This window comes from Nerophis lumbriciformis, linkage group LG36 (genome assembly GCF_033978685.3).
Source record: "Nerophis lumbriciformis linkage group LG36, RoL_Nlum_v2.1, whole genome shotgun sequence".
NCBI classification, from domain to species: domain Eukaryota; kingdom Metazoa; phylum Chordata; class Actinopteri; order Syngnathiformes; family Syngnathidae; genus Nerophis; species Nerophis lumbriciformis.
In genome coordinates this window covers 6,082,501-6,098,136 of record NC_084583.2, presented here as the reverse complement: position 1 = coordinate 6,098,136, position 15,636 = coordinate 6,082,501, and the positions used below count along the sequence as shown (strand labels likewise).

The window sequence follows — 15,636 nt, the reverse complement described above, 5'->3', positions numbered from 1 at the left end:
TAGGTTGATTGGCAACACGAAATTGGCCCTAGTGTGTGAATGTGAGTGTGAATGTTGTCTGTCTATCTGTGTTGGCCCTGGGATGAGGTGGCGACTTGTCCAATGTGTACCCCGCCTTTCGCCCGATTGCAGCTGAGATAGGCTCCAGCACCCCCCGTGACCCCGAAAGGGATAAGCGGTAGAAAATTGATGCATGGATGTTTTAGTATGACTTTGAAGCCGCACCGCTTGTTGGATTGTGGGCCCATTACGGCTACTGTAGTCAGAGATAGAAGTATTACTATGGTGTGTGTATAAGGACCGCAAAATGGCACCCATTAGCAGACATGTTATCTGGCGTTTTGTTTCGCAATATTATGCAAAACCAACTTTTCTTACCTTCTGGTACCTGCTGATGTGTATTTGAGATCTGCATAAGTCCTGAAAATTTGCGCACGTCCGCCACTGTAGTCCGTGTAGACACTGTCGTTGATAAGTTTCTTCTTTTTCTCCATCTTCTTGTTATGGGACCCTCTGCTGTTGCCATTTCTAATATAAAGTAGCGTAAAGTTTTAACTTATATCTCGCCATGGAAGCGCTAAAAACTACCAGTGTAGTGGGTTTACATAATTCACCCACGGAACTTTAGTTATTGTAGAGTTCCGGTCGGACGTTTTTTCACGGGACACATTTCTGGCGTTGTTATTGCACTTGTGAGCCACAGATGAGAAGATGCTGCTCCATTGTTGATTAAGTAAAGTCTGAATGTCATTAAAACAGTTAGCTCCATCTTTTGACACTTCTTTCACCCCCGTCCTTGCACGCTACACCGCTACAACAAAGATGACGGGGAGAAGACGCAGGTAAGCCACATAAATAAGACCACCCACAAAACGGGGCATCCTGAAGCGACTGTCATTTTTGTCACATTTTGACCATTATGTATTATGTTATGTAGACCACAAGGAAATGTTTTAAATTTAGAAAAAAAAAATCATAATATGACCCTTTTAACGCGCCTTTTAATCCAGTGCGCCTTTTGTATGAAAAAAGACCTGGATAGACCCGCTCATCGGCAGTGCCCCTTATAATCCGGTGCGCCCTATGGTCCAGAGAATACGATGAATGTGTGTTGTTCATGTGGTAATAATTATGTTAATTTGCTACTTTTGTCCAAATTGAACCAATGATATATTATATTGTATGAAATATGTTATTTTTTGTTCCTTGCACCTCTGAATCAGGCCTCCAGAGCTCAGACATTTCAATACATTTTCGGTAATTTACCAACAAGACAAGAAAACCCCCCACACTTTTTGGGATCTGACTTTTATTTGGACGTAAATTCACATAAATAACATTGGTTTGTATGTATTTGATATAATATACAAGTGTATATAATATATATTTCCCATCCAATTGATGACTTTATGATCCTCATTGGCGAAGATGTCATGTCACAAATGCAACACTGCTCTTTTATCAAAATACCAACAGGGGAGGAGAGTGTTTCTTCTGAGTTGTGTTGAAAAGCAAAAAGGAGGAGGATCTATTGCATTGTCTCTAAGGTCGTACACTGCACTGCAAAGGCTACCGAGAATGATTCACTGTATAGATTTTCTGTATGGACTGGTGACACCAAAGAAAGAAATAACACTGCAAAGTCTGATATGAATGGCGATTGACTTTTTCTGCTTGTTTTTTTTTTAGTACTCACCACCTAACAGGTGACCCTCATGTGATCGGCAAGGAGCTGTGAACCTGTAGCAAGGTCACAAATTCATGCAGTGACCCGACGAGCGGACACGCTCCGATGCCTCCATTGTCAGTCTGGATCACAGATCAACACGCGGCTGCTTGGAGCCTGTGACTGACGGGCAACAAAACCAGTTCCAAGTATCTCACAAGTCAGGTGATGTTCAAAAACACTCAGCGTCGTCTTCACATGTGCATTGTTCGTCATTTGCAAGCAACAAATCTGATTTTTTTGCACAAAAAGAAACTTTGTATTGTTAATTGTTCGTCTTTTGCACCAAAGTTTAGTAGGATTTTTGCACAACAAAATAACATTCACAATTGCAAGCCTTTTATACAAGAATTTAGAAAGATTTTGCATGACTTTGTATTGTTAATTGAAAGTCTTTAACAGGAATTTAGTAGGGATTTGTACAAAAATAACATTGTCAATTGCAAAACTTTTTAACAGGAATTGTGTGGGTTTTTGCGCAACAAATAACGTCAATTGCAAGAATTTATTAGAATTTTGACCAAAAAACAACTTTGAATTAATTGCAAGCCTTTACTGTAATTGTGTAGGATTGTGTAACAAAAATAACATTGTCAATTGCAAGCTATTAAAACAATAAATAAGTAGGATTTCGTACTAAAAAGTAGTTTGTCTTTTAAAAGTCTTTTACACAGGAGTTTAGTAGTCGTTTTTATTTATTTATTTGTTTTTTTGGAAAAAAACAAAACATTGTATTGTTAATTGTCACATTTTTGCAAAACAATAATTTAGTATGGTTTTGTACTAAAAATTACTTATTGTAACATTCTATAGAAAACATGTAGTCGGATTTTGTACTAAAAATATATTTGTAATGTCAATTATAACATTTTTATACAACAATTTAGTCGGATTTTGTACCAAAAATAACCTTGTATTGTCAACTGTAATATTTATACACAATAATTTAGTAGGATTTTGTACTAAAATAACTTCTTGTCAATTGTAACATTTTTATACAACAATTTAGTCGGATTTTGTACCAAAAATAACTTTGTATTGTCAATTGTAACATTTATACACAATAATTTGGTAGGATTCTGTACTAAAAATTACCTTGTGTCAATTATAACATTTTTATACAATAATTTCATCCGATTTTGTACTAAAAAAAACCTTGTATTGACAATTGTAACATTTATATACAATAAATTAGTCAGATTTTGTACTAAAAATAACTTTGCATTGTGAACAATGTAACAAATGTTCACCTCATTAATAACGGCGGCACATTTTGTGAAAAAAAAAAGCTTAAATCCATTTTGTAATAAACTTTGAGACATTTGTAATAACTTTTTCAATGTGTTAGAAGCTAATACAACATGTGGCAAATTATTACAGAATGCGGCATTGTATACATAGGGTAATGAAGTGAACATTTATTCTATTATTACATATTGTATTACGTAATAATGCATTTATACATAATGCATTATTACATAATGTGTTGTTACAAGGGCTTTTGATCAAATGTTTCAATTAGTACAAATTTGTATTGCACTAATTTCAATCTGTGACATCTAATCAAAAGGGCCTTCAAAAGGGTAACAAAATACTTAATTGATAATTTTGTTGAGAACTGAAGTTTAAATAAATGTGGGAAAAGAAATGAATATAAAATGTTTTCACTCTTCAAAAACCTATGGACTATTATGTCTTCATTGGCATCGCAGGTCATTAAAACGGACTGTCACAGGGTTCAAGTGCAGTAACACAGCACACCGTGTGCAATTTGGTACTAAATTCTTGTGTAAAATGATGCACTGGCTCATCCAACATGGGACTAAAATCACGGGGAGCGAAATCTGTTTTGCATGTGATTGGGTGTCAAAAGATGAACTGAAGTGCACATCATTGGTCTACAGCGTGATCATGCATTCATCACAGTGAGGCCAAGCCAAAGGAAAGGTGACGTGTGTGTGTGTGTGTGTGTGCGTGTATGTGGACACCTACAATAACATAGGAAAACACCATCATGCTGTTACGCTGCAACAGTTAAAGTGTAAAATCCACCCCCTTCCCTGAATAATCAAGAATAAAGTGTCCCCTCGCTTTTTAAAATGTGACTTAATATTTTGTGTTGAAAACCACAAAAACAAAATCCCTTTGCTCGACAAGACACATCTATTCTGGGAAGTTTCGATGTGAAGGAGGGTTGCGACGTCCTCGGTCATTGCTCTCAATGCACAGACTTCAAAAACCCACTTTGGAGTGATTTTTTTTAAATAGTGCATGATATGTTAGGTTTCAAAATAAAAGCCATAAATAACACTTTCCATAAAACTCTTATGATACAAGTTAAGTAGTCACATAAAGTAAATGTGGTTGTGTGGACCCACTAACGGTCAGGTCCAGGAACAGTCCTCTTACAGTAGATATGGACGCTGCAGCACATGGTCAGTGATATTAGACTTGTTGATTAGAACCGAAACCGTCTTTTTACTGATTGCCCTGTTCAAATGTTGATGGAAACTAGCGGGACTTCTTGGGAAATCGAACTGCTGACAATTTTCCTAGTTTCAGTTGGTCAAAGATGACCTTTTATGCCGTGACTTTAGGTATGATCAAGTTTGAAGACTGATGTGCATATTTTAACACGCGGTAGAAAGTCTGCTTCTAATGCTTTCCCACCGACCTCATAGATCCGTGCATTGCCGGTCTCAAGGTGACCCCACCCAGGTGGACCGTCCCCTCAGTGGCAGGTCTTCATCCCGGTCAAGTAGGGGGACTCCTGTCTGCACAGACCCATCTGCTGCTGCTGCTCTTGCTGATCCAGAGACATGCCCTCCACAAAGTCCGGCACGGGGAGCCCCGACAGGATCATCACCGACTTGTTCCAGATCATGAAGGTGGGCACCACGGGCAGGAGGAAGGAGATGTCGAAGGTGTGAATGTGATGGGAGTTCATGGCGTCGTAGAAGGACAGAGAATTGTTGTCGTAGTCCAGCAGGACGCCGAGGCGCCTCAGCTGCAGGCTGGACTCCACCAGCATCTCCTTGCCGTCGTGACGCACCATGAAGTTGTTGTTGCAGCGGGAGAACACCCATGATGAGGAGTTTTTGCCGCTCCATTCATTTTTGGGGGCGGACTTATAAGCCACGCCGATGGCATACCTGCAGGGGGGAAGTGGCACATTTTAGAATGCAATAACGATCTCAAAATCTTAATGACTTGAATAGTGGAGCTGCCTCATGCTGAGGACACACACGGGCCCTTTGGGTACTTCCTGCAAGAAGCGGTCTACATCAGAGCCAATTAGTGCAAAGAATATAATGAGGAGTATTTTCATCTCTCACAAGAAATAGATTTGGGCCAACAAACCTCCTTGCAGGCTCAAATACCGCTCGTTTGTGTGGGTGTGCGCTCCTCACCAGGTGGACGCTCCCAGCAGCACCTCCCAGTAGTGACACCCGCTGTCAATGAACACGTTGCCGGCCGCCCCGTACGAGCCTGTTCCACCAAAGCGCTCCGGAGTGTGACTCTTCTTCAGGGAGCTCTCGTCCTTCTCCATGGTCAGGCAGTCGTTGGACAGACGCAGCTTCTTGTGCGCTGTTTTAGGGTCCAACTTGAAGGGCTGGCCTGCCGAAGGACCGAGACACATGTTAGGTCTTTGTTCACGCTGCAGGTCAATTCCCATTTTCTTGCCCATACATATCCGCCTTTTTTATGTCCGTGTGAATTCTGAATTGGTCATATTTATTCGTCCACAACATTTTCTATCATCTCTTCCCAATGGTAATTTCTCATGTCGTAACTAACTGTTCAATGTAAAGCTATGATTAAAGATTAATATTTCTCCCATCCTCATTCAGGTCGTAAATTCCCTATAAAAAGTATAATTTCCTGTAGAACTAAATTTGTTGTGTATCTTCTCAAGTGTCCATGTGCCCTTTGTTATGCTGGAAAGACTTAAGAGAGCGCGCAAAATTCGCATTTCAGAACATAAAAGTAGCATTAGGAATTGTGATATAAAATCCTCTGTAGCGAGAGGTTTCAGGGTTTGGAAGAACTGAAACCTTTGAGGAGAGGGAGATAGAGAAAAGTTTTACTGCAATTTGAAGCATTTTGGATACACACGTTACAAACGAGTACCCTAAAGGGATGAACGAGGCGTTGCTTTTGGGATGTTTTCTCTAATTGTTTTATATAATGGTGTTTTATGAAGTTGTCTATATGCATATCATGTAGGGCTGCAACTAACAACTAATTTGATAATCGATTAATCTGTCGATTATTACTTCGATTAATCGATTAATAATCGGATAAAAGAGACAAACTACATTTCTATCCTTTCCAGTATTTTAATTGAAAAAAAACCCCAGCATACTGGCACCATACTTATTTCGATCATTGTTTCTCAGCTGTTTGTAAATGTTGCAGTTTATTAATAAAGGTTTATAAAAAAAAAATAAATAAAAAAAAAGTAGCCTCTGCGCATAGCATAGATCTAACAAATCGATGACTAAATTAATCGCCAGCTATTTTTATAATGGATTTTAATCGATTAGTTGTTGCAGCTCTAATATCATGTACTTCATATATATATATTTTGTGGCTTGATGTAGGGCTTCAGGTTGGTGCTTCATTTTGATATTTTATAAGTATTACGTTTGTATATATAGAGGGAGCAATAGCTTTTCTAGCGTTTTATTTATTTTTTTCACTGTGCTGATGTCTCCTTCTATTATAATGGTTGTCCACACCTTTTTTTTGTATTACTTTATTTTCCTATGATACTGTACTGTCTTTGATTTATTTTGTACAATTTTCCATTTCGTCTATTATTTGTGCACTTTCATTTTTGAAGTTCTTGATTTATTATATCAATTGATTGACCACAGCTGTGACCATTTAAGTGCATCACTTCCTGTTAAAAAATTGCACACTGACGAAGACTTTGTCGAAACCGGTCTGTGTTTGGTAGCGCCTGTGCAGTTTATATTAAAATTATAAGAAAGACTGTCCTTGCTTTAAGTACACTTTTGGCCGTGCACCTCTTTATTTTTGTTTTATTACGTTTTTGGAGAGCGTGTGTTTTTCCTGTATTTTGTCCGACACAGGCCTCTTTCGTACGTGCAAATAAATTGTATATGTATGCCATGCGTCCTCAGTGGGGACATTCCCGCGCTCAGGTCGCATTCATCCCACCAGAACATCAAAAAGCTGTAAGTGTCGTAATTATTTGCTAAATAGACGGTTGCAAAATAAATAGCTGACAACGGAACAGACAACAGGTGAAAATAAAATGTTTTAGGAACTCACATAAAAGTTCCGCCACTCCTGTCTCTGACTGCTCACCCACAGACAACGAAACAAAACATCATGTAAAACTGCCAGAGACAAAATACTTTTCTTCCTTCTTAATCTTCTATGGCCAATAATTCGGTTCAGAAAATCTTTGAAATTGCCACAAATGTGTCAGTACTGACACCGACTATAGTGGAAGCCATGTTTGCTTCCGTAAACACTGCAGTCCGCTTGCGGGTCAAATTGCATTCCCATTAGAAATCGTATTTTTTTTGTGTTACATATATAATAATAATAATAATAATTAATATGACCATATCACCAATTCTCAAATCCCTTCACTGGCTTCCTGTTCCACTCAGGATTGAATACAAAGTCTCCCTACTAACCCACCAGTGCCTCCATGGAAATGCCACCCTCTACCTCAAAGAACTACTCATCCCCAAATCCTCCACACGACACCTCCGCTCCGAACAGGCTGACCTCCAACCTCCGAGGACAAAGCTACGAACAAGGGGAGACCGGGCTTTCTGCTCCACTGCTCCCAGTCTGTGGAGCGCTCTCTCTGACCACCTGAGGACACCACAGACTGTGGATGCTTTTAAAAAAGGCTTAAAACCCCTTTTTAAAAAAGCCTTTTTTTAGATATATGCATATTAGTTCTAGCTATTAGGCTGCTCTAGTTTTTATTTTTATTTTTTTTAATACACTAGCACTTTGAGGTTTTTTACTCAATGTAAAGTGCTTTTTACAAATACAATCTATTATTATTATATATACTTGAGTATATTGCACATATTACATATTGTTATGAAGGTGTCTGTTACTACATTATATATATACTTGCAGTGTGTGTATTGTATATATTACATATTTTTATGAAGGTGTCTGTTACTACATTATATATATACTTGCAGTGTGTATGTTGTACATATTACATATAGTTATGAAGGTTTCTGCTACTACATAATATATATATATATCCATCCATCCATTTTTTACCGCTTATTCCCTTTGGATCGCGGGGGGGCACTGGAGCCTATCTCAGCTACAATCGTGTATATATGTATGTGTATATATATATATATATATATATATATATATATATATATGTATATATATATACATATACATACATATATATACTGTATATATATATATATATATATATATATATATATGTATATATATATATATACATATACATACATATATATACTGTGTATATATATATATATATGTATGTATATCCATCCATCCATTTTCTACCGCTTATTCCCTTCGGGGTCGCGGGGGGGTGCTGGAGCCTATCTCAGCTACAATCGTGTGTATATATATATATATATATATATATATATATATATATATATATATACACATATGCAGTGTGTGCATAACAGGTTGATGGATGGCTTTATAGTTGTTGTAGAGGACGTTGAAGGCTACAATGGTGATTCCTATTAGCCACATTTTTCAAGTGTTTTTTTCATCTTTAAAATCTTAAAAAAGAAAAAGAAAAAAAAAGGGTGTTCTTGTCTCTCAGAATGATCGTGAACAATGTAAAATTCCCCCCAAAAGTGCAGTTCCCCTTTAATATCAAGAAGCACAAAACAATGAGGAGCCAAGACACATACATGAGCTAAAATAGCTTGTCACACATCAATCAGTGATGATCTTGGGGCAGCGTAGCTTGGTTGGTAGAGCGGCCGTGCCAGCAACCTGAGGGTTCTAGGTTCAATCCCCGCTTCTGCCATCTTAGTCACAGCTGTTGTGTCCTTGGGCAAGACACTTCACCCACTTGCTCCCAGTGTCACCCACACTGGTTTAAAAATGTAACTTAGATAATGGGTTTCACTATGCAAAGCGCTTTAAGTCACTAGAGAAAAAGCGCTATATAAATATAATTCACACTTCACTTTACTTCACATCTTGGTTAATTTATTGGATTCTGCCTCAACATGACGCCAAAATACACCCTACAAAATTGACTGCATTATTTACCTTAGCCTGGAGACCATGTTTTCCCTGGGGATTGTGTATTAGTTAGTTAGAAAATTAGGTCCAATAGTTGTGGATGGATTTTGATTTAAACTTTTTTTAGGAGATGTCATGAATGGTATAAGGCATTGGTCCACAACCACCAGTCTGGGGACCGGTAACAGTGACACATTTGTAAAGATAGATGTACACTATATTGCCAAAAGTATTTGGCCACCTGCCTTGACTCACATATGAACTTGAAGTGCCAGTATGGTATGGTATTTTTATTTTTTTATTTTTTTTGTCATAAAAAAATACAATCATGTGTGCTTACGGACTGCATCCCTGCAGACTGTATTGATCTATATGTATATATAATGTAGGAACCAGAAATATTAATAACAGAAAGAAACAACCCTTTTGTGCGAATGAGTAAGAATGAGTGTAAATGGGGGAGGGAGATTTTTTTGGGTTGGTGCACTAATTGTAAGTATCTTGTGTATTTTATGTTGATTTAATAAAAAAAAAAATAAATAATAATAATAGTATTATTATTTTTTTTTATTTATTTATTTCTTGTGCGGCCCGGTACCAATCGATCCACGGAAAGGTACCGGGCCGCGGACCGGTGGTTGGGGACCACTGCTTTAGACTACTGCATCCGACGCTTTGCATTGGACTTGGTGATGTATGGCTTAGATACAGCTGCACGGCCATGGAAACCCATTCCATGAAGCTCTCTGCGTACTGTACGTGGGCAAATTGGAAGGTCACATGAAGTTTGGAGCTCTGTAGCAACTGACTGTGCAGAAAGTCTTTGCAATATGCGCTTCAGCATCCGCTGACCCCTCTGTCAGTTTACGTGGCTTACCACTTGGTGGCTGAGTTGCTGTTGTTCCCAAAGTCTTCCATTTTCTTATAATAAAGCCGACAGTTGACTTTGGAATATTTAGGAGCAAGGACATTTTACGACTGGATTTGTTGCACAGGTGGCATCCTATGACAGGTCCACGCTGGTCACTGAGCTCCTGAGAGCGGCCCATTCTTTCACAAATATTTGTAGAAACAGTCTCCATGCCTACGTGCTTGATTTTATACACCTGTGGACACCTGATTTTGATCATTTGGATGGGTGGCCAAATACTTTTGGCAGTATAGTGTATATTACAACTTCTGATAGGAAGTCGCCATTTGGTATGTACATTAATGCATATTCATGAACATATCAAATGTTAATATGCTAGATTGTAGCCAAAGGCTCATTTCCATCTGCAGGCCCATTGTATATACTGTAGCAGGGGTTATTAACCTGTTTGAGCTCAGGACCCAACCTTTCCACTACAGAGGGACCCGGCCACTCCAATATTAACACTGAACTAGTAATCTTACTTTTGATTTTGATCATATTCAATAAAATAACATATCTAACCTACTTACAGTTTACTACCTTGTCAAATTATATAAAAGCATGTGTTAATCACAAAGATTATTATTAATTTAACAAATAAACCTTAGGTTTAGGTCAGGCTGATTAGAAAAATAAGTACTAACCAAATAAACAATACATTACGATTTGTATTATGTTGTGCTAAAATAAATAAAATAAATTATTAATAAATGTTTCTTATCTAAACTGTCAATAAAATTAAATTGCAAATGAAAATACAGCTTCACAAATTTAATCATCGCATTTGTTTTATATTGTCATTACTGCCACAAGTGGTGGAGAAGTGTATTACAACTAAGTATGGACCACAGCTGAAGAAACAGATATATTACATTCTAGGGGGTGATCGTGGCCTAACACTTAACCATAGTGGCCCTATGGTTAAGAAACACTGGTAATTATAGTGAGTTGATTTTTCATGCTCATTTTTTTGCTGTTTTATCTGCCCCACGTGGAAAGCCGGTCGGTGAAAATAATGCGTACATTAAACCGGTCCCTGGTGGAAAATAGTTTCAGGACCCCTGGTACAAGGAACAAGTGATTATATTTTGGGGGAGATCTCCATCATCAATTCAGGATTGATATTTGTTTTTCTTTAATGTTGAGAAATGGGGCCTGGCGGGGGGGGTCTATTTCTATCTTCATCAGCTGTGGACAATGTCACCCAACTAAGTTTAGTTGTAATTGCCGACAATGACTGCTCTTAAAGGTCTTGACAGTGTGGAAAAGTCAGTCGCTGACGAGATGCGTAGCAGCAGCAAAAAGGAAAAAGTGTTTGCAATGAACTCAAGGAGAGACATGAGGGGAAGAAGATTTGCAATACGAGGAGCGCGAGTCTGAACTTCAAAGCTTCTCGCATCCTTTGGTGAAAATATTCCATCAGCTTTGACACAGGCGGTCGGCATCCTCCTGTGGGTCTGCCATCACACAGACTTAGAAATGAGCAGACAATAACTTGGTGGAAATGCAGCTATTGGTTAAAAATAGCTATTGTATTATTATTATTATTATTATTTTTACAAATGTGCCCCTTAGAGGTTGTGCAGTATAGGGCTGGATGTATGGGAAGTTGTAGGTACTGTTGTTTGCAATCAGAGTGGTAACCCTGCATTGGGCACGACAACAAGTAGCACAATTGCATATTTATGAATACCGTTTCAGTGTGCCGTATTTATTAGACTATAAATATTTAGTTATTTATTACGTCTGGTTGTGCTTACTCACCTCGAAGCAATTTTATGTGGTACATGGTGTGATGATACGTTTGACCAGTAGATGGCGGTCACACACTAGAGTAACGTGTGGACTGCGAGTTGACGCCTGTTCAATAAATGACGTGATGTTTCTTTGAGAATATAGAACATGACAGAAGATAGAACGCTCAAAAATCTGTCAAAATGTTTCTAGTACGACTTTGGTAAGATACAAAGCCGCACCGCTTGATGGAAGGCGCAGCATAGCGGCTACCGTAGCCAGACGTACTATGCTTCAACATAAGGTATTATTATGGTGTGTGTTCAAGGACCCCAAAATGGCACCTATTAGGAGACATTATCTCACATTTTATTATGTAAAACCAACTTTTCTTACCTATTGGTACCTACTGATGTGTATTTGGGATCTGCATAAGTCCCGAAAATGTGCATGCGTCCGCCATTGTAGTCGATATGCTACTTCTTATTCTCTATCCTCTTCTTGTGGGGCATTCATCCTATGCTGTTGCCATTTTTGATACAAAGTAGGGTACAGTTCTAACTTAGATATGTCAGTAGACTTGCTATGGAAGCGCCAAAAACTACAGCAAAATATGGTGTAGTCAAAGTGGAGGCACGTAAATAAGACCGCCCACAAAACGGTGCATCGTGAAGAGATAGTCAGAAAGCGGCTTGAAGATGATCTGTAAAACATCATCTATGCAACATTTTGACCAAACAACCACCATTACATGTTATGCAGACTACAAGGAAGTGTTTTAAATGTAGGGAAAAAAATCATAATATCACCGCTTTAATGTGCATTTTAGGAAAAAATGTGGACAGAGATAAGGGAGGCGTGAACACCTCCATTTTGGAACGCTTGTTATATCCTCCAACATTAGTCTCAATGAATAGAAAGTAGCCTGTTCTTTAATATGGTTTCCTCAACCTCACCTGAGACGAGACACAGATGAGAAATTATGTCATGACTTATTCTGTTGGCAAAGTGAGATACACAGGTTAATTATGTACCTTCTGCCATCTAGTGGGAGAACATTTCATTGCATATAGCAGAGTAAAGATAAATTAGCAGCAAGCTGGGGCTTTTAGGAAAAGCGGAAGCTACTATACTTTGTTGGCATCAAACACTGAGTCCGCTCTGAGTGCTTGTTTCCCCGCCAAGTGTTTGAGCCGCTGACCAGTCTGCAACCGGACGTAATGTTATGTGCAACAAAGGTATTGAAACATGGTCGTTTGGTTATAGGTGAATCGATACCCAGTCTGTAAAAGTACCAAATTTGGCACCCATCCCGAGAGAGAGCACAGCCTGGAGGTTCAAAGTGTACACTAGAATACTTTGCTTGCTCAGACAACGATTGGGGTAGGACGTATGTAGGTAATGCAGAAATACGTAACATTGCTGCATCTCTAGGAAATGAGCAGTAAATGCAATTACAGTTTTACAATAATTCATTTGAAAGGATAATAGCGGTATTTCTAACATCCCTAATGGACACACAAACACTACCTTGTTTTTCCACTTTTCTCAGAAGACATTTTCTGATCGTACTTTGGATCACAATGAAACCGTCACAGAAATAAAAATGGCAAACAACAAAACGGTACAACTCTTCTGTGTGCCATTTTTAATAGTTGATTTTCAGCATTTTAACAGGGATTTAAAATGTTTTAACGCCTCAAACAACATTGTCAATTGCAAGCCTTTTGTTGAAGAATGTATTAGAATTTTGCACAAAAAGCAACTTTGTATTAATTGCAAGCCTGTAACTGGAATTTAGTACTTTTTTTTTATCTTCCCCCAAAAATAACATTGTCAATTGCAAGCTTTTTACACAATAATTTAATAGGATAATGAGGTAACTTCTTTCTTTTACACAGAAGTTTAGTGGGCTTTTATTGTATTTTCTTTATAGAAAAAAATTGTCTGTATTGACAATTGAAACATTTTATACAATAATTTGATTGGATTTTGTACTAAAATAACTTTGTATTGGCAATTGAAACATTTTTATACAACAATTTAGTCGGATTTTGTACAAAAAATAACTTTGTATTGTCAATTGTACCATTTTATACAATAATTTAGTAGGATTTTGAACTAAAAATAATGTCTTATCAATTGTAACATTTTTATCTAACAATTTAGTAGGATTTTGTACTAAAATTAACTTTGTATTGTCAATTGTAACATTTTATACAATCATTTGGTGGGGTTTTGTACTAAAATAACTTTGTATTGTCAATTGTAACATTTTATACAATAATTTGGTTGGATTTTGTACTAAATATAACTTTGTATTGTCAATTGTAACATTTTATACAATATTTTAGTCGGATTTTGAACTAAAAATAACTTCTTGTCAATTGTAAAATTTGTATCTAACAATTCAGTGGGATTTTGAACTAAAAATAACTTCTTGTCAATTGTAACATTTTATACACCAAATTAGTCGGATTTTGTACTAAAACTAACTTTGTATTGTCAATTGTAACATTTGTATACAACAATGTCATCGGATCGGATTTTGTACTAAAATAACTTTGTATTGTCAATTGTAACAATTTTATACAACAATTTAGTAGGATTTTGTACTAAAAATAACTTTGTATTGTCAATCGTAACATTTTATATCAATAATTTAGTCGGATTTTAAACTAAAAATAACTGTATTGTTAATTGTAACATGTTATACAAAAATTTAGTAGGGTTTTGTACAAAAAAAACTTTGTATTGTCAATTGTAACAGTTTAAACAATAATGTGGTTGGATTTTGAATAAAAATAACTTTGTATTTTCAATTGTAACATTTTTATACAACAATTTAATGGGATTTTGTACTAAAAATAACTTTTTATTGTCAATTATAGCATTTTTACACAATAATTTAGTCAGATTTGTACTAGAATTAACTTCGCATTGTCAATAATGTAACAAATGTTCACCTCATCAAGAAATAACGGCACATTTTGTAATAAAATTCTTGAATGCATTTTGCAGTTTGCAATAACTTCCAATTTGTAAAAAGCTATTCCAAAAAGGGGAAAATCATTTAGAGTAGGATTTAGATTTAGATTTTGCTTTTCAGCATTCACATAATAGAGTCATTTGGGTGGAAAACTGAGGGGGCAAATGAGGTGAGACAGTTAGAAGGGAGAAGTTGATGGCATAATACCAGGAAGAGGATGGACTATGAGGTCAGCAGCATCCCTCTTAGACCTGACATTTTCACTCTGACACCTCCCTCTAACGGCTTAATGAGACACAATGAGCCCCCATCCTCGCAACTCCCCCACTGTCTCTGTGTCCTTCCCTTCATCTCTCCTCTGCCCCCGCCCTCTCAATCTCATCCCCTCACACGCTCGCCCCTCCAATAATCCGCCTGCTGAGTGAAACTGCTTGTGGGACGTGGGAGGACGAAGCCAGTGGCAGCCAATGACATTCTTTGAACAGCTTATCGCTGCCAGCGCAGCCTCTTGCAAACACTGGGGCTCTCTGTCATGGCTTTCCAGGGGGGAGCACTCCAGAGAGCCAGGGCCCCAGAAAAGACAGGAGAAATGTGACACGGTCGTGGTCGAATGGAACCAACAACTGTGGGATAAACAGCAGCAGGTTGCACGTGTGAAGCCTTGGTTTCAACAGAAATATGTGTTTTATTTGGCGACATATTCTTCACCAACTGAGTCAACTGTGACAACTGTAATAATTTACATTACCAGCAACAACCTCCATCAGGAGAGCAGACATTTTTCCGTGACCCCCCTGAATTGAACTACTTTTGAGAACTTGACATTTATTTACATGTACAACCCATTGTGTGAGTTACACACTTTATATGATCACCTTATTGTCAAAGTATCTTTTTTTTAAATCAAATTTTTGTATTTTTATTGTGTTTGAATTTGTAGCTGTATGTAGAAATAGCAAGTTGCATCAGTTCTATGCTCTTTAAAGGGCAACTGCACTTTTTGGGGTAGAATGT

The 15,636-nt window shown here is 37.5% G+C and overlaps 1 protein-coding gene across 7 annotated transcripts in view; it reads right to left on the bottom strand.

The window, feature by feature from the left end:
• Nucleotides 1-1,302: 1,302 nt before the first annotated feature.
• Nucleotides 1,303-15,636, bottom strand: part of mid2 (midline 2) — a 367,099-nt gene continuing 352,765 nt past the window's right edge. For all 7 annotated transcript variants that reach the window (XM_061930298.2, XM_061930300.1, XM_061930297.1 and 4 more), the window contains 2 exons: nucleotides 5,137-5,344; nucleotides 1,303-4,878 (listed from right to left, as the gene is read on the bottom strand). In XM_061930298.2, the coding sequence (XP_061786282.1) occupies nucleotides 4,458-4,878; nucleotides 5,137-5,344 (629 nt within the window). In that variant the 3' untranslated portion in view covers nucleotides 1,303-4,457. The remainder of the gene's footprint in view (nucleotides 4,879-5,136; nucleotides 5,345-15,636) is intronic.